The sequence below is a fragment of the Pseudorca crassidens genome, chromosome 1, assembly GCF_039906515.1.
Source record: "Pseudorca crassidens isolate mPseCra1 chromosome 1, mPseCra1.hap1, whole genome shotgun sequence".
Lineage (NCBI taxonomy): Eukaryota > Metazoa > Chordata > Mammalia > Artiodactyla > Delphinidae > Pseudorca > Pseudorca crassidens.
The window spans coordinates 34,911,241-34,930,365 of record NC_090296.1 but is presented as its reverse complement, the minus strand read 5'-3'; the positions used below and the strand labels follow the sequence as shown (position 1 = coordinate 34,930,365).

The window sequence follows — 19,125 nt, the reverse complement described above, 5'->3', positions numbered from 1 at the left end:
CCATTAGTCTCTTGGAATCTTAACTCATTTAGTTTCCTAATAAGCTATGATTCCAGGTACCAGATTCCCCTCACCAAATCCAGTAAGTCTTAACGGTGAATTCAGAACCGACCACATGCTACTGTTGCTATGGGACCTGATGGCCCTCTATCTGCTCTGTGTCATGCTTGGTTAAGTTTTTCTGGAGGCAGTGGAAAATAGGCTCACAGATGGTATAAAAAGAGTAGTTTCTTTTTTTCTTTGTAAATCAAGATAAACAGATGCAGAGACAGCTTCATCCGTTTGGGATCCCAGCTGAGCCCTGGCTTCTCACTCTCTCCCCTGTAGGCTGTACTTTCGGAGTCAAGTCAAAGGGGAGACAGAGCGAGAGCGCCTGCTGCTTGCCTCCCAAACTAACGGAGAGATAGTGGCAGGGAGGTTTCCTGTCAACAAGGAGCTGGCTCTGGAGATGGCGGCACTGATGGCCCAGGTAAGGTTCTGTCCAGGAGTCAGGAGGGTCAGGAGACGTCTTGGACTCATAGGTGGAGTGCACCACACAGGCTGAAACAGGAGATTCTGCGGGTCCTGAGGTGCCAGAGAGGGCGGCCTTGCTGACTCCTACCCAGCAGAGTGCCTCGCTGCAGATCCAGGCTACATGCAGAACTCTGGGCGTGGAAACCAGGGGCCTGGGTTTGAATCCTAGCCACCTTCCCGCTATGAGATCTTGGCCAAGTCACTTCACTTGTCTGTGCTGTAGTTCCCTTTTTCATATCCCGAAAACAAAAATACCTCCCTACCTGCCCCGACAGGGTTGTACTAAGTGTAATTCCTAGATGATGTATGTCATATAATGTATGTGGTTAAGTGTGTATTACAGCTGTCAAACATTGTAATGAGAAGTAGGAAAAGGAACACACATTCAGACTTTGACTCTTCTATTACCTTTAGGAGGCTGTCTTGCCAAAGGAATCTGGGATCCTTCGTGGTTCCCGTAAGAAAGAGTCTGGATCTACATGCTGGAGAGGATGGGGAAATAATAACAGTGCACCTTTAATACAGTAAACACGTATTGAGTATGCTGTAGAGGGCCCTGTGCGAAACATTTTATATGTAGTACCCTATTTAGTTCTCACCCCCGCTTTATAGATGAGTAAACTGAAGCTCACAGAGTTTAACTTGATCATGGTTTCAGAGCTGGTAAATGGCAGAGCTGGGATTTGAGCCAAGCATCTGACTCTAATGGCCACATTTGGAACAGTCAGCTCTACTGAAGGATCTGTAGCATCTTCAATCCTGTATCCCATATTTTTGGATTAGGAGCCAGAATTTCTATAGTGTTTCCCTTGTCTGCCACTAATTAACTGTGTCTTTGGATAAGGCACTTAACCTCAGCTGCAAAAGGAAAGGTGATCTAGACAATCTCTAATATTCTAGGACCCTAAGGTTGTTTCTCTAGTGTCTGTGAAACTTGAGATAAAGGGTCTGTCTGTACACAAGAAGTGTTTTTTCACATCCATTCACACCTCACCAATAAAGGGATGAAATAATGGTTTATTTCACCTCTCAGCAGGCCCCCAACCCCATTCACGTCCAAATTCCTGATTTGTCCCTCCATGTGCTTCTACCACAGGTAGAGTATGGGGACTTGGAGAAGCCCATCCTGCCAGGACCTGGGGGCACACCCCCTGCCAAGGCTCTGCATCACCTCCAGCAGGTCCTAGACAGGTTCTACCCAAGGCGCTACAGACACGGGGCCCCCCTGGAACAGCTGAGGTAGGCTGCAAGGTCTTGCAGGGAGTCACCGTAGGGAGGCATGGGCTGCAGAGTTGGGAAAAACCTCAGAGCTGCAACAGAAACATGGCACCATCTCTCTCCATCCGTCTAAACCAGGCACCTGGCAGATCAGCTGACCACAAAGTGGGCAGCACTGCAAGGCTGCTCCTCTCCTGAGTGCATCCGCATCTACCTGACAGTGGCCCGGAAATGGCCCCTCTTTGGTGCTAAGCTCTTTGCTGCTCAGGTAAGTGTGGGTGGTTTCCAGCCAAAGGAGTGGTTACCACACCCTCAGGAACTCCCTAAGTTTCTCCTGGATTCGGTCATGTTTTGAGCCAGTTCAGTCTGCAGCGCCCACCCGCAACCACTAGGGGTCACTATCTTTCCACCCATTTCTTGCCTACTCCAGCTTTCCCTGGTCCAGAGCAGTTGTGACTCATTGCTTCCGGGCCAGGGTTATTTCTGGGCGATCCTTAACTTTCCTTTATTGACTTCTTTCCCAATCCTACCTTTTAAAAAAAAGATAGGGTCAACTAATCCACAACAGAGTTCAGACTTGATATGATGTTCCTCTTGAGAATGTTTTTATTTTAAAAAAAGTTTGAAAGAACAACGTGTAACCTAAACAAATACATCTCTGCTGACCTGGTGCAGCCACAGAGGGATCTGACTACTCAGGCACCAGTTAATTTCTCCTGCTGGAAGGCCAGGTGGCTAAAAGTAATTTCAGATGGAACTTTTCTTCACTGGCTATCTGGTGTGCACGAAACTTTGTACGTAATCACAGTGTCCTATCCTCGAAGCTGGATCATGATCCTGTTCACTGAGGATACAGATTAGACAACAGACATTCACTCATTCATTCAACAAAGAATTGTTGAGCTCCTACTATATCTGAGGCATTGTGCTAGTTGTCTGAGGTGACAAGAGGTGAGCAAATCAGACACGTCCTCGCCTTCATGGAGCTTCCCATCTAGTGGGGGACGTACACACTAATCAAATACTCACACATACACTCTCTCTTTCTAAATATATATATATATAAAACACACATAATTTTTTTAGAAGCTGTCACAAGTGCCATGAAGGAAAAGTACAGGGGTGTTATAAAGGCATATAACATGGGGACCCACTTAGTCTGGAAGGTTGGGAGAAGCTCCTGAAAAAAGGGACATGTCCATCTCTCTCCCCAGCCTCCCCAGGGTAGGAGAGACAGGAAATCTAGATTGCCCTACTGCAGCCCTGGCAGTGAAAATTAGTCATTCTAGGACTTATCCACCAAATAGGCAGTTTTCTCCCTGGCAGGGCCTAAAGCCCTTGCATTACTGTCTTCCTAATTATTTTATAGTCCCTAGGAAATGGTTGAAGCAAGATGCAGCTTGCACTTAGGAGGGCCTGTGGGTGGAATGCTGTCAGTTTCTGAGAGCCAGGAAAAAACAGCCTGTTCTCCATGCCTGTAACAGAACAGCCAGGGCTGGCCTCTGTTCTGGAACAGGAACAAAGTGTACTGTGTTCTGTACCATGGCAGGATGGGCTATAGGTACTACAAGAAAGTGATACTCGGGGTTGTTAGTAGGTGGCCAGAGCCCCAAGCCAGGTGCCTCCTGCCACGAGCAGCCTGTTTACTCCCGCATGCTATACAAATACCATCTTCTATGTTTTCCAAAAGAAAAAAGTTGGAAATCACTGCCTAGCAGATCCCTAGATGTGCCTTCTTCCTCAGAAAGCTCTAGTGGTTCAGAATCCCTAGCTGTGGATGTCTGATGGGATTTTCCTGTTCCCCCAGCCTGCACAGCCGTCTTCCAAGGAGAACACTCTGGTGTGGATTGCGGTGAATGAGGATGGTGTCAGCATCCTGGACCACAACACCATGGTACGGGAGGATGAGGGCTGGCTTCCTGACCCCTCCTTCTCCTGACAGTATCTTTTCTTCTTCTCTCTGGACTCAAAGGGCTGAGCTAAGTGACCATGGTTTTCCTTCCCCCACCCCCTGCCCAAGTACTGCTGTCCTCTAGTCTAGACACAGCTTGTAGACATTCAAAATGTAGATCTCCAAAGTGTGACCACTTCGGACTTCTCCCTTCCTGGTCTGGAAGAGACTGGGCATGCTGGCTCCTAGCTCAGGAGGCAGGTGGAAAGTTTTTCCAGAACTAACTGGATCTTTCCCCACAGCAAGTGCACGTCACTTATCCCTACTCTTCAGTGATGACCTTTGGTGGCTGCCGGGATGACTTCATGCTTGTGATTAGATCCACTTCAGACCAGAGCTCTGGAAAAGGCCACATTGAGAAGCTGATCTTCCGGATGGCTGCTCCCAAGGTGGGTCTGAAAGCTGCTAAAACATTTTACCCTGCTGTAGTCTGATGAGATGGGCTCGGAGCTTAGAAAGGAAACTGGGGTTATGACAGTACTCTAGAAGGGCCCTGCCCCAAATGAAACTATCATCAGTACCCCAGAGGGTTCAGGTGGCGTCTCTACGGTCACTGCTGAGCTGGCAGGTAGGGGGGCTGGCAAGAGAGGGAACTCACTCTGGTCCAGCTACTCTGCACTCCTCACGTTACCTTCCTCTGTTCTGTCAGCCACAGCACTGGACAGGCTTGAATGGGGGCCCTCTTGCTGCTGTCGTCCTTGCTGCAGGCCCGGTGTTCTCACCTTGCCTTGGGCTCTGCTGTCCCGGCACTAGTCACAAGTGGGACACTCTGAACATGCTCCCCCTTCCCTGGGGTCCTAGGAACTGTTCACTTTAAGGGCCTTGTTCCTACTCAGTACAGGAAATGTTGATGCAAAAAATAACAATTGCAGAGACTCTGGAACCAAAGTTCTGATTTATAGTTCCTGGCTCCCTTCTGAGCAACTGGAAACCCTGTTGTTTTAACCCTAAAGCTGGAGTTCGCCAAACCACCTCCTCCTTTCAATACTGTCCCTGCCAAAGGAGAGGATATACAGAGCCCTTCCTCCAGGGAGGCTGCCTTGCCTTGTCTTGGAGACAGCCAGGGCGGAATGTTGGTCCTCCTGTCCTCAGGAGGTACTGGGCACCTCAGGACCTCCAGACGCCTATTTCACTAGGCCTCTGAGCCTCACAGGAACGATCCCCTTTGGACATTTCCTCCCAGGTGGGTATTTTAACTTAAGGGACAAACTGAAGCCCAGGAAGCTTATATAACCAGTGCAACAGCTAGTGAGTGAGAGAGCCAGGATTCAAGCCAAAGCCAGTGTTCAATTCCTTTGTTTCTCTTTCTCTCCTTAGATTGCAGAGGTGACCTTCATCATGGCCAGCTACATGAACCACTGCTCCACAACCGTGGACCCACCCCCCAACCCGCCTGCTGCCTGCCAGCCATGGGAACTGGATGGACGACAGTTCTTTGCTTCTGTTCCATGTGCTGCCAAGGGGCCAACGTTGCTGTGAATATTCCTCCTACCCCTTTCCCCACCACCACCTGGTGCCTCTGGGATTAGAGAGATGTATCCTCGGGTGCGATACTACTGTGATGGGTCTAACAGCCCCCTGCAGCCTGCCCCAGTTGTTCTGTGAAATGTGTATTTCAGTGTCCATGAAGCCTTTACTCTCTAGGTGCCTTATAATGTTTCAGGGCCAACCTTTAAAAATCCAGACCCAGTATAAAAACCACTTTGTTTTCATAAGAATACTGAGCTCTGGATGCTGCCCAGTTCTAGACACAGATAGGGATGGCCCACTGTTACTGGTTACTGAGGGCATCAGTGCTGTAAGTCAGAATTTCCTGCACTGCTACTCTCAGGGAGACTAATATGTTTATGTTGTGTATGGTCCTCACGCAGGGGTTTATACTTGAAGTTTTCCCGACATCCCTGAACAGGGAAGGACTAGAATTTCCAATTCACCTGAACTCCAACAAAAGCTTAGAACTCACTAAGACTGGACTTCCTTTCCCATATGGGAAAGGTGTTGGCAGGGCTGGAGAAAAAGGAGGAGACTCACCTTTCCCCTTCCCCTGGTGCGAACGAGGAGGCATTGGCGGTGCCCTTCTGGGGCAGCGGCACCTGTCTCTGCAGGACAAGGCGCTATTCGCCTGAGACTGAAGCTGTTCTCCCTCACACTGGACCGTCAGCCCAACTGGGTACAGGCAAGGGCAGGGGCTAGGTCCAACCTGACCTCTCCCTGTCTCATTTTAACAACTGGACAGGGCTCAGTGAAGGCTGTGCTTACTACTGTAGGAGAAGGTGGTCGTCGCTTGTCCCCCTGCTCTTTGAAAAACCAAGCAAATGCATTCTGCGTTTTGCTGCTCTGTGAGGCCACCAAAGATGAGTCAGAAACAGAAGACACCCCTGCAGGCCCATGGGCCTGGATTTGCTCCTTAAGACTTCTGGCGAACTTGCGCTGGGAATGTTTGAGGGCAGACGCACATATGCGTTATCTGTCCTAGCCTGAGAGCATCAGTTGAAAGTATCTTTCACCTTTTGTCTTCCTGACGATGCCAATATGCCCCCATCCCCGAGTGAGACCTTCTGTTGGATGCAGAGATGATCTTGTCTCCACCCTCCCTTAACAGGAAAAAAAAAAAAAAAAGACGAAAGAGTTCATTTATACCCTGATTTTCCAACATTGAGGAAACTGAGTTTTATTTCATAGCTCTAAGGCAGTCTTATCATTTTTCGATAAAGTGCCAAACAAACTATATGGGTTTAGCAATAGCATCCAAGAACCAAGCCTTTAACCCCAGCAAAGTGTGTGTGTGTTGCACACTGTGAAAACTGCAAGGCTGGAACTAGTTTATCTGAACACCTCAGCTGCTGTAAGCTTCCCCTCTCTCACCCATTAAACTGACAAGCATGATGAAAAAAGCAGCGCATCAGAGTGTCTACCTTTTTTAAACGAACTTGACCTTGCCAGGCTGGCAATTTCATAGCTGCCTCCCATTTCTGTTCCTGCCTTTCCCCCAGCATTTGGGATTTAGCTGAGACATTTCTACCTCGACCAAGTCACATGTCACATGTCCCACAGGCTCCTGAATAACCCCTCCAGGGCTGGTATAAAAGGCAGAAGTTACAGCTCTGGTTTTGTAATATCTTGAGTGTGTCTAAGGCAAATAAGGAATTATCATCTGGCCAGGAGTTTTTAAAAAAAAAAAAAATCCCAAAGAAAAAGTAAGCAAGAATGGAGCTGTGTTCATATTGAATTTGGGGGTCAAGCTATTTCCCCCGCCCTGTCTTCTTCCCAACCCTTCAGGAATCCTCCCTTAGTTTATTAATTTTATATAAAAGAAACTGCCTTATAAACAAAGGCTTCTACAGTATGTATGTTTATCCTTCTTTAACATGTCTGGAAACCAAAGTCAAATTTCTGTCTGGCCTTTTATCTCACCCCTCTTGGCAAAACAAGTTTTTGAAACCATAGACAATGCTGAGTAACAAGAGTATTAATGTGCTAGACACCCGTGACTGAAATGCCATGATCGTGTTTGTCAATAAAAAGCAGCTGTCTGAACCAAGCAATTGTGTATGTTTTGGAAGGAGATCTGTTTATTAAGAGAATCACCATAAATTAACCCTGTACAGAACACAGGAGCTAGGTGGACAGAGACTAGTCTTTTGTAGGACATTTCTTCCTACTGACCAGCCCCTGAAGGGCTTGCTTTTTCTCTTAGCTTTTATACAGGGGTACTGTGCAGTTGAAAATTATCTTTCTCAAGAGATCTGATGTCAGTTTCCCATTGTCTTGCTCTACAAATTTCAACAAAAAGTAAACTTGAACGTGCTTAGGAATATCACAAAGTGCTCTTCGTCAACATTACTCCTAACATACTGTTTCGAGGTCTCCCCTCAGGTGGTAAACGAAATCTTACAAGGGGAACACTAAAATACACATAAGTACTTTGCTCAACACCACACAGTAAGTTAGGCTTCCAGGCACCTGCTCTACGGCTCTGAGATCCACCGCATCCATACTGGTTCCTAGGACTGTGCCCACTTGATGGTTTAAAATACAGAAAATAAACCAGCCACTGTGGCTTAGGAGTCATCTCCTCTGGAAGACAATACTGGCCTTCTAAACGCTGGGACTCACGGGCTCGTTGATGTGGCTTTCTGGTGTGCCAGGATGTCCTGGCAGCTTCTGTACACTTCAATCAAGCAGTCCAGCCGGGGCTTGGCACTCTGAATTCCAAAGGGGAGAAATGCAGAAACAAGATGAATGTAAAGTGCTTAGTGGTATTGTGTCCATGTGCAACCTCAATCTCTCACCCACGACCAGGGAGTCTAAATGGTACAGGTGTGGGCTTCAGAGAGGCAGAAGTTCAGGCCTCACAGCATTTTCCTAGGAGGAATCCCTAACCAGGCCCACATCCCAGCCTGTGAACTGTGGAAGCAGGAGCTCGAAAGACAGTTTTTAATCTAAATTTCATGACCTCCACCTAAGACAAAGCAAGAAGAGTAACAAGGACAGACCCTCTTGGGAAGTATCACAAGCTGCGAAACAGTTCCCAGAGACAGGAAGGGCAGTTTAATATGTAAATATTGAAAATTATTTTGTATAATGAAATATAATACAACCAAATGAAAAGAAAAGCCACAGAATGGGAAAAATATATGGGGAAAGCATATTTCATAACAGTTTGCTACCCAAAATATATAAATTGTTACAATGCATAATCACTATCTAGTATCTACTTGACTAATAGAGGAGATGGATAGTTTAAAACAGAAAATACTGATAGGTAGCACTTACAAGGAAATATGAAAAGTCTCTTTGTCATTTAAAGAGACACAAATTTAATAACTCTAAATTCCTTTCCCTACATACTAAACTAAAAAATAGCTAAACCCACTGTTAGCCAAGACTACAGGAAAACAAGTACAAATTCACAAAAGTATGGTAAGGTTGTCCAATCTCTGGAGCCAAATCTCAAACATGATTAAAATCTATGAAACTATTCATAAGCTTTAATAAAATAATTTTGAACTATAATGCAAAAGAATTTTAGCTTAGCTTCCTTAAATCCTTTGAAAAAGGAAGGGCAGTGAGGCAGACTTAACTGCATACGTAAATACTTTACATACCTATAAAATAATTGATTATAATCATGTTTGTATAAGTTTTGTGTTTTTTAAAAATTTTTTAACATCTTTATTGGAGTATAATTGCTGTACAATGGTGTGTTAGTTTCTGCTTTATAACAAAGTGAATCAGTTATACATGTACATATGTCCCCATATCTCTTCCCTCTTGTGTCTCCCTCCCTCCCACCCTCCCTATCCCACCCCTCTAGGTGGTCACAAAGCACTGAGCTGATCTCCCTGTGCTATGCGGCTGCTTCCCTCTAGCTCTCTATTTTACATTTGGTAGTGTATATATGTCCATGCCACTCTCTCACTTTGTCCCAGCTTACACTTCCCCCTCCCCGTATCCTCAAGTCCATTCTCTAGTAGGTCTGCGTCTTTGTATAAGTGTTTTTTTGTAAGAAAAAAACAAAAAATAATCTGAACATGATTTCAAAAGCTAGTAAATGAGGTAGCTAAATAAACTGATATTTGACATGATATAATTATTTTAAATAATAAGTATAATGGCCTTTGTAAATGCATGAAAATATGTATATTAAAAAAGCAAGGGGGCTTCCCTGGTGGCGCAGTGGTTGAGAATCTGCCTGCCAACGCAAGGGACACGGGTTTGAGCCCTGGCCCGGGAAGATCCCACATGCCGCGGAGCAACTAAGCCCATGTGCCACAGCTACTGAGCCTGAGCTCTAGAGCCTGCAAGCCACAACTACTGAGCCCACGTGCCACAACTACTGAAGCCTGCGCGCCTAGAGCCCGTGCTCCGCAACAAGAGAAGCCACGACAATGAGAAGCCGACGCACCACAATGAAGAGTAGCCCCCGCTCACCGCAACTAGAGAAAGCCCGCGCACAGCAACAAAGACCCAACTCAGCCATAAATAAATAAATAGATAGATAGATAAATAAATGTATATATATAAAAAAACAAGACACAAAATAGTGTATAAAAGTCTGTATAGATCAGTAATATCTATGTAAAATCGCGTATTGGCAGACTGACGGAGTCAAAGCAGATGAATGATGACCTACAGGCAGAAGTTGCTATATATGTTTTTATCTCTAAAATTTGTATAAATTCATAATATTTCTGAAAGCCTTATTTGCCTCAGAAAGGAATTTCTGAAATAACTAAAATCCTAATTCTCAGTAAAAATACCCCTCAGGTATCCTCAAATACTCTTGACAACAGAAGTTCACATTCCTACTGAACATAAGAAGCCGTGGATATGCAGAGAGGAGGGGAAAGGTAGAGGATTTCTTTGCAGAAGAAACAAGTATTCTATGCTCACCTGGAAGAGAGGTACTACTTGGGATATCCCATGTGGTTCCATTGGATCCTTCAATAAAATGCAGAGGTAGTAAATCACCTTCTGCTGTAAGAAAGTAAACCAAATAGCAGAGATCTCAGTAAAATTCAGTTTTCTTTCTCAAGGGAAGGCTTAAAACTTTTTCATACACTTGAAAAAGAATGCATTTGAAGTGAGGGAGAAGTATATTCTCATTCTTTAGATTAAAAAAGACAAAACAACAACAAGCAGAGATGACTTTGAAGCAGGGCTAGAAAATAAAGATGAAATGCTGACTCCCTATCCGTAAAAACCTATAGTATCTCTTTAAAAATAAAGGACATATGTTTTCAATACAAGTTTCACTTTTATGGCTTAAGGACATGTCAGCCAAAAAGAAAACACTACAGGTACTGGAACAGAGAGCCCTCAAGTTTAATTCTGTGACATCAGTTACTTTACGCATTAAGACTCAGCTTAGATCCAGGCATACCCCATGCGCTGCCTCATCCAGAGAGGCCTGTAATGACTTAAGTACTTACCATGTAAATAGCCTCATTAATGACAACATCGTTCACCTGGCCCATCTCAATGAAGGTGGTGCTTTCTTTGCCTGAGGCGTAGGATGAGGTCATCTGGATGCCAAGGGAATCAATGATTAACAGGGTCTCGTGATCAATCTTCACAAAATGGAGGTAACCAAGCAGGCCTAAGAGAGTGATGAAGATGGCAGCAGAGAGGATCATGCTGTTCTGAAGAGAGCCAGACACAGGCGGTAAGGTTACCAAGTGGTCCTCCACATATAGCTCTGCTATTTAATACGTCAACTCCAGGCACTGTGGAAAAAAGCCTTTGTTCTGTTGTGAGGTGAACAGATGGGAAGAACATGCACGGAGGAAGAGGAAACTACTTTTACTTGGGCTCTGTAGTGCTACGAAAGCATATGATAAAATACATCCAGACAACAAATGGATAGGTCTCGGGAGGTGAACCTCCATCAGCAAAATACGCATCACACCGCTTTCAGAGATTTTTCTTCCAAAATTGCAACTTAAGGACTCAGATCTTTTCTTCTCATGCTCCATCAGTAAGATATGTAGGAAAATCGCAGACTGGAGAGTAATAAAATGCTTAGCACAGTGTAGCAGATAATACTCAACAGCCGCTCCTCCTTCCTAATAGAAGTTGGAGGGAATCATGATTGGTTCCCACTCCTGCCAATGATTGGTTCAGAAATGGACCTATGACACAATTCTAGCCAATGAGATGTGAGGGGAAGTCGGCTGGAGGGGTTTCTGGAAAACTAAGTCCATCTCAAAAAAGAGATCTAAGGAAGAGAAGGCCCCTTCATCCTGAGGTTTTGATGCCTGAAAACCAACTACGTGGCCTCTGCCAAACCATGTGGAAAGCTAGGCTGAGGACAGGTAGAGTACATCAAGGGTGGAAGAGCAGTAAGATGAAAAAAGTAAAATCAACAGAGCCTCTTAAGCCCTCTAGAGCCCTCCTTCGTCCTGACTTCTTGTTTTGTTAAATAATAAAGATCTTACTATTTAGGGCTCTTTTAGTTGTTTTGGGTTGTGACTGACTAATGTGTTAAGGTTGACTGACTAGATGAAATGACTGATGTGTTAAGGGCCCCCAAAATGGTATTTACTTCTTTGATTCTAAGACACATCTACAATCTTTTAACATTTCTGAAGTTGAAGTGTGTCTTTCCATCAAGGTATGTTGCTTTCATGTGGCACTGTTTTCCCTTTTTTTTCCAAAAAGCTATTTAGAAGGATTACACAGAAAAAAAATCATCGATGATCTAGAATCAAGAGACTCACTAATTTATGACTGTCATTCCTTGAGCATAGGAAGTGTTTTATTAATTTTTGTTACTAACAAGATACTCTCTTTGACCTAACTCTAGTCAAGCTCTTCTAAGTGCTGGACCTTGGTGTCCATTCTTGTTGGGCCTGCATTGTTCAACAAGTTGTAGCAAGAATCTTGCTGAGTTTAAAGAAGACCCTCACCCTTGGCATCTAATCACCGTGGCCTGCCTTCAGCCAGAATCCTGTCAAATCAATTTACCCAGAATCCCCCTTTACCCCTGATGTTTCTTTTTAGTAATTTTCCATCCACTGACCCCTGACCCTGCTCCTTAGCTATACATTTCCACTGGTCCCTGCTATATTTAGAATTGAGCCCAATTCAATACTTAAGTCTCTTTTCTCCCATTGCAATAGTTTCTGAATAAAATCTGTGTTTACTGCTTTAACTACTGACCAGCTCTGGTTTTCCTTGAAGGTACCTTTCGACTTCTTTCTACATAACACATAGTTAACCGTTAGATCAGGAGTCTGAAAACTATTTGGGCCTGTGATATGTGTTTGTCTGGTCCACCTTAAGCTAAGAATGTTTTTTACATTTTTTAAAGGGTTGATAAAAAGAGAGAAAAAGAAACAGAAGAATCTGAGACGGAGACCTGAAAGCCTAAAATATTTACTATTCGACCTTTTAAAAAGAAGTTTGCTGACCTCTGTGCTAGGAAATTATTTGTTGATTAACAAATGAAGGATGGAGAAATCTATGTGCTGGGTCTCTGATGACCCAGAAATATCTACTTTGAGCTAATTAAATGTCTAGTATCTAGTACAGTGTCTTGTACATCGTGTGAACTGAATAAGCATTATGGAAGAATAGAGAGATAAAATTCAGTTCTGGCCCTTACAGATTTATTAGAGGCAAGATTAACATATATAAAATCCTTTTGGAGAATACTATGATTCTGACTAGAAGTGACTAAGACAGGATTAAAAGGGAGAGAGAGAAAGCCAGAAAGAGAGACATTAAAGCACACAGGAATATCCTAAGAAGACTTCCAAGGAAGCAGGATTTAACTGGTGCAGAGGAGGTGGTGGTTATTGACAAATATACTTAGCTGAGAAAAGGAAGGGGGAAGGATATTCCAGGTTGGAATAAGTAAGGTAAAAACCTAGAATTCTAATAGAACTGTGAATTCAAAAACTGGGAGGAAAGAAGGGATGAAGAACAGTATATACTTAGGGGATTTGATCCATATCAGCTTTTCTATAAAGTAATCCCTGCCCCAAACTTCATTACCCCTGCATTTTCTATACTTCATTTTTCTTTCTGAAATTCTATCTGACAGTTCAATATTCGTTTTGGGTTGAAGTTTAGCCACATGTTTTAATGAATTCCTTCATCAGATTTCTTCTCATCCTAGCTGAGATTCAGTAATTAGTAGTTTTGAATAGGAGGAAAGATAAGAAATTTTGGTACACAGAGCCCTTAAGAAGTGTTGCAGTGGAGTTTAAAGGAAGATAAGGTTACCGAGCCCTGGACATTTGTTGAGGGTAAGTGGGATATACCAGGATGAGAGAGGTGAGTACAAAAGGGAGCTGGCGTAAACACAAACCTCTATTTAAAAATTTTGCCTAAGCAAGCCCCCTGCAATGAGGAGACATCATGGTATAGTGGGAAAAAAATGGTTTCAGAGTCAGACAGCCCTGGGTTTGAAGCCCCCGTACGCCATTTACTAGCTTTATCACTTCGGATAAGTTATTACTCTTTCTGAGTCTTGGTTTTCTTCTAAGGTTGAGATGAGGCATTCAGTAAAGCAGTTGGCACTCAGTGGGCATTTAATAAATACCTGTTCCCTCCTCCTCACATGACTACCTGACCAGAGCTCAGGCTAGTATTGATATTCAACTATTTTATATATGAAATCTTTCTGGGGGGAGGAGGAAGGACTGTCTTGGCAACTTAACCATTTTGACTGACTTATGAACAAACTTTTAGATACAATTTGGTACAAATTAGGGCATATATTTTGCATATATCTACACTACTAAATTACCATGCTCTGAAATATGCTCTGATGGCAAAAAAAAGCAACTGGATGCAGTATCGAAAACAATACCCAAATTACAGAAATAAATAGCCTTGCTGTATTTCAGCTCTGGTCAGACCACTCCTGAAATAATATAGTCCACACAGGACACTAAATATGAAACTAAATTCATCCTGAAAAGGGCAATTAGGATGATTCCTTTTATTTTAGGTCTGTCACAATGCTACTACATGTGACCCTCACAATGCTGTGAAGTTGGTGTGGCAGATATTAATTCCATTTTAGAGATGTGAAAACTGAGGCTCAGAAAATAGGAATGAGTCTGGAAATTGAGCACAGAAACCACTCCTCTCCGTAATTTCACAATTCTTTAGAAAATACTTGAAGTTGGGGAAGGGATTTGGGGGGGGGTTAGATTGCCTTGAAAAAGAGAGATTAGGAAGAACTATCAAACAATTAACTTGCACACAATTCTTGTGATTTATGGTGGCAAAGACAGTTTCTAGAAGACTGTAAAAGGTATTGTTAGCAGTGATTCCTCTGAGGGGTGAAAGTTATGGATGAGGACCTTGGAACTGAATTACTATGAGCATGTACTACGGAGAGTACATGGAAGTTAAAGTTTTAGGCTGTCCTGCAAGGACTGGATGTATGCTGGGTGGAACCACGGAGCAGAGCAGCGACCCAGGAGGGGGATAAAGTACAGGAGCACAAACTTCACTAAACGTAAGGAAGAGAGCTGTCCAGCAGCGGAATGGCGTCCCCAGAACCAGCGAGTTTCCGCCCTCCAGGCCCTACGATCGCAGGAGGGTCCGGCGAGAGGTCTGGGCTCGACCCTAAGGCCCCAACGACCCTTCCAAACCCGAGACCCCGACTCAGATCGCGGGAAGAGGCCGGCAGGCCTTACCTCGCAGAGTGTGAAGAGTCCGTAGGCCGCTAGCCACACGCTGCAGGTGACAGCGGTGAGCGAACGCAAGGTGATCCGAGGGCAGCTGAGGCAGAACTCCAGGCAGGAAGGGGAGTAGAAGCGGCGCTGCAGGGCCAGGCGGCCGCCACAAATATCTGAGAAGCTCTGCTCGTCCTCCATGGCCGGCTCGCCCACACCAGGCCGGGCCGCGCCGCTCTAGCGCGCCCTCCAGCGTCCTCTCGCCGGCTCTGGACTCACTTCCCCGCATCGGCGTTGGCCACGCCCCGCCCCAGGCTGCGCGCAGCCGCAGTTTCGCGCCGACAGCCCCCAAGGCTCTCTGGGTTTTCCACGCCCGGACCTCCAGAGATTTGTGGGGGGGGCCAACGTCTGAGCGGACAGGTTAAAACCGCTATTAACGTGCTTTCGCTCTACAAACTGAGTTTGATTTCCAAGCCAGAGTACGCCCCAAGGAGGCAGTCCGCAGGTATTCGTTCATTTCACTCATTCATTCATTCATTCTTTGATTCCGGTGCCAGCTAGTTTTAAGTGCAGGGGCTGCTTGGGGACTTTCAATGGGCAAGTAAGGAAAGTCTCTGGGGAAAGACATCAGAGCCCCAAGGATAAGGAGCCAAGACTGGTCTCGGGATGCTCTGGAGGAGGAAATTGCCGGGAAGGAGGACCAGGAAAGACAAAGCCCCCGAGGCTGGAACAAGTTTGGCTTATTGGAGGAATCAAAAGGTCAGAGAGGCCGACGCATGGGGAATGCAGTTGGAAGTTGGGGAGGTAGGTAGGGGCCAGATCCATGAGGGTCTTGTAGGGCCCGTAGGGAGTTTGGATTTCACTGTCTAGTTTTCTCTCCCAGACCACTGTGCAGAGCATTGAGAAGGCAGACAAGTCCTGGCTGGGAGGGTTAGCAAGAGGGGAAGATGCAGAAGGTATGGATGGATAATAAAATTACTAAACTCATGACTACTAGTGACCTGTGGGTTCCCCTTTTTCTTTTTACTTGGGATGTGGCCCAAGAGTGCCTGTGTGGCCCGTTAAAAGAGTTATGGTGCTTCAGCCCTGAGGCAGCATCGTGTATGAAAGAATTTGTGTATAAAGATAAATGGCATAAAGGCCTCACCAACTTTGTGTTCCGATGAAAGTCAGGTTCAGCTTCTCCATCTTCATCCAGGATTTTGTTTTCCTTTTTTTACTTTTCCTAAAGGATTTTCTTCAAGCATTGTTGTTTTTCCAATTTTATTTTTATACCCTGAATCTTACCAAGCAATACACCCCTTTTTGTTTTTGTAAATATCATGCAAAAGTGATGTTTGCTTATTGTGGAAAATTTGAAAAATACAGAAAAGAAGAAAATGTTTAAACCATCTGTATTTCCACTACTCCGAGATAAACAGGGTTGATGTTTTGGGGAAACCACCAGGCCTGGAGTTCTTAACTTGCACTTCACAGATAAAATCAGAGTTTCATCTTTAGTTTCATTAACTTATAATTGAAATTTAACATTTCTTTTGATTATGAATTAGGCAACAAACCAGTTAGTATTAGCAATACTTGTGATTTTTGTCACCGATAGAAACCACAGATATCTTTATCTCACAATAATTATCTCAAAATGTCATTTCCACTCATCACTACTTCAAAATTGCAGAAATTATTCGACCAACTACTAGATCTTCTAATTTAATGTGTCAATAGAGACACCTATTACCGTAAGACATTTTTTAAATATTTTGATAACAGTATTTTAATTCAGTTGGTTTTCTTTGAAATCCTATGTACTTTATTCATTTAAAAACATTATTGTGATAAGGGGTCCATTAGGTTTACCGGACTTACAGGGGATCTGTGGCACCAAAAAAAGTTAAGAACCTGTGCAGGCTCAGAAGTTTCACAACTCTAGAGTCATAGAAAGAAAAAAAGACACCTAAATATATTTAAAGTACTTAATTTTTTGAATATTAAATTATTATATTAAATACCACATTCTAGGGATAGATAGTGTGGTAATAGAATTCTGAAGTCTTTATAATCACTTTGCTCTGTCAGATCACAGTGTCATGGTAACTCGATTACGCAGTTTGGCATCCCAGTAGAAATGGAAATCTATGTATTTGCTATTTACTTAGATGCCGCCTGGGATATGAAGCAACAAGTTCTCATGCCCATGACCCTGTAAACACAGCAAGGAGTGATTCTTTCGTCTCTCAATGCTGGACTTCAGAGTATTCACAAGCCTCAAAAATTCGGTGGAAAATAACAGCAAGGAAGGGCAGGCTGAAGAAAAGAACTTAGACTTAGCAATTGGCAAGATTCTCCGAGGAGGTGTAATATCTTTTTGCAGGGTCATTAAAGGAGTCTCACAGCTAATTCCCTCATGAATTCAGTTGTGGAGAAGCAGAGATAGGAAGCATGAGAAACATGTACTCTGTATTTGTCAAGGCAGGCTAACTGCTACTAAAAAAATGTCAGTGGCATAACACAATAAATGTTTGTTTATTGTCTGTCTACAGTTCCACTTAGGTGCTTGTGGTCAGATGACCCATCATTTCTGCCAAGTTGTGATTCAGAGACCCAGGCTCCTTCCATTTAGTGGCTTCACAATCCCCTGGGGCCTCCTCAGGGTCCCCTCCATTGGATCCTCTACATCTGGCTAACAGATGAGGGGCAAGCATGGAGGATCATGCATGGGAGGGTTTTAAGGCCAAGTCTTCAACCCGCATTCCACTGGCCAGAACTCATAAACATGGCTGTACCTAACTTCAAAGGAGGCCAGGAAGCATGGTCTATCAGTATGCCCAGTGGGGAAAGAAAAATGATTGGTGAACAACTGGGCATACACTTTCCAAAGAGTTGTGACTACAGAACTAGGAAATATATTTGAATGCATTGAGCATTGTGGTGGCAATATACAGGATTAATCTGACCTACTTTTGATAAAATGGGTACTTATTTCAACTGCTGAAGTTTTTCTTGGAAGCTGAATGTCTATGAATAGTAAGAAAAAAAATCAAGCCAAAGAATTCAGTTAACTTTTTATTTTTATGGCCCGTGCTGGATTCTTAAAACCCTTCTATAGAGCTTTCTTTTAGTACTTACACTTACAGATTGAGTAGTTTTTCTAAAAATACTGTCTTACACTGTAGTTTTTATTCCATTTACTTTTTTTATGATATAGCATTACTGATTATTGCTACTGTGTTAACTGAGAGTAGGTCTTCTTTAGGACCACTTACTTGTAAAAGTAAAGGCCCATCTAAGTGAAAAGAAATTCCAAATAAATAGCCTTTTAAAAAGATAAATATTGCCAATTATACTTCAGTTTTTAAAAAGCCAACAAAAAGAACTAAAAAGCTTGTTGCAAGTTTGTGAAACTGATCAAGAAATAATTTACTTTGCATAAAAAAGGTAAATATTACACATTTCATCTTGGTTAGAGTTCCATTTTGGCTTATCTATGTAGTGTGGATATACCTCTTTATGTAGCTTTTTTAGTGGTGGCTCTAGGTATTACATTATATATATGAAACTGTTTTTAAAAAAACTCAGTCTTCTCCTGTGTTTCTCCTTTATTCTCATCCTGCTACCACACTTATAACACGTCTGACACCAAATGTTGGCGGGAGGTGGGGGGTGGTGCGGGTCGCACACCAAGGACAATTATTCTCTGTGACACCAGCTTGGTATCCTACAATTTAACTCAATTCTGACACGGTCTACCTGGAGACAGTGTCAGATCCCACAAGTTAAGGGCTCAGTTCCATGAGACTGCTCCCCTCTTGGCTACAAGTCAGAGGTTCCCATGACCTCCTCTCCCTTGGATTCAATTATTTGCTAGAACAGCTCACAAAACTCAGGGAAACACGTTTACCAGTTTATTATCTAATAAAGGATATGATAAATGATACAGATGAATAGCCAGATGAAGAGATATAGAGGGCAAGGTCTGGGAGGGTCCTGAGTGCAGGAGTTTCTGTCCCCGTAGAGTAGGCATGCATCAACCTCCCGATATGTGGAGGATTCACCAATCTGGACACTCTCCAAACCCCGTACTTTTGGAATTTTTATAGAGGCTTCATCATGTAGGCATGATCAATCATTATGTCCATTTCCAGCCAGTCTTCCCTCTCTGGAGAATGGGATGGGGGGATAGGAGGTGAAAATCCCAAGCTTCTAATCATGTCTTGGTCTTTCTGGTGGTCAGCTGCCATCCAGGATCCCACCAAGAGTCACCTCATTAGAACAGAAGACACTGCGGTCAACCAGGAAATCCCAAAGTGT

At 43.8% G+C, this 19,125-nt stretch overlaps 3 protein-coding genes across 11 annotated transcripts in view; 2 read left to right on the top strand and 1 right to left on the bottom strand.

Annotated features, from left to right (window-relative positions):
• PLEKHH1 (pleckstrin homology, MyTH4 and FERM domain containing H1) overlaps nucleotides 1-6,879 on the top strand; it is a 51,871-nt gene extending 44,992 nt beyond the window's left edge. The window contains exons 24-29 of the mRNA XM_067732634.1: nucleotides 328-469; nucleotides 1,610-1,752; nucleotides 1,870-1,999; nucleotides 3,539-3,625; nucleotides 3,925-4,071; nucleotides 5,000-6,879. Coding sequence (XP_067588735.1) covers nucleotides 328-469; nucleotides 1,610-1,752; nucleotides 1,870-1,999; nucleotides 3,539-3,625; nucleotides 3,925-4,071; nucleotides 5,000-5,161 — 811 coding nt within the window. The 3' untranslated portion in view covers nucleotides 5,162-6,879. The remainder of the gene's footprint in view (nucleotides 1-327; nucleotides 470-1,609; nucleotides 1,753-1,869; nucleotides 2,000-3,538; nucleotides 3,626-3,924; nucleotides 4,072-4,999) is intronic.
• PIGH (phosphatidylinositol glycan anchor biosynthesis class H) lies at nucleotides 2,320-15,126 on the bottom strand. 8 transcript variants are annotated; one of them, XM_067732763.1, is made up of 6 exons: nucleotides 14,842-15,126; nucleotides 10,618-10,710; nucleotides 10,079-10,159; nucleotides 7,799-7,887; nucleotides 6,190-6,276; nucleotides 2,320-2,575 (listed from the first exon to the last, which is right to left on the bottom strand). In XM_067732763.1, the coding sequence occupies exons 1-6, from the start codon at nucleotides 15,019-15,021 to the stop codon at nucleotides 2,503-2,505; spliced, it is 603 nt and encodes a 200-aa protein (XP_067588864.1). In that variant the 5' UTR covers nucleotides 15,022-15,126; the 3' UTR covers nucleotides 2,320-2,502. The 8 variants fall into 8 exon arrangements, with proteins under 8 accessions (XP_067588864.1, XP_067588855.1, XP_067588835.1 ...); XM_067732754.1 differs by having other exon boundaries at nucleotides 10,079-10,162; nucleotides 14,842-15,118; XM_067732734.1 differs by having other exon boundaries at nucleotides 10,618-10,827; nucleotides 14,842-15,114.
• Nucleotides 15,127-15,187: 61 nt separating this feature from the next.
• ARG2 (arginase 2) overlaps nucleotides 15,188-19,125 on the top strand; it is a 43,334-nt gene continuing 39,396 nt past the window's right edge. The window contains exon 1 of one of the 2 annotated variants that reach the window (XM_067732675.1): nucleotides 15,188-15,325. The gene's annotated coding sequence lies outside the window, so the exon portion shown is untranslated. The remainder of the gene's footprint in view (nucleotides 15,326-19,125) is intronic. The other variant, XM_067732667.1, reaches the window with a different exon arrangement.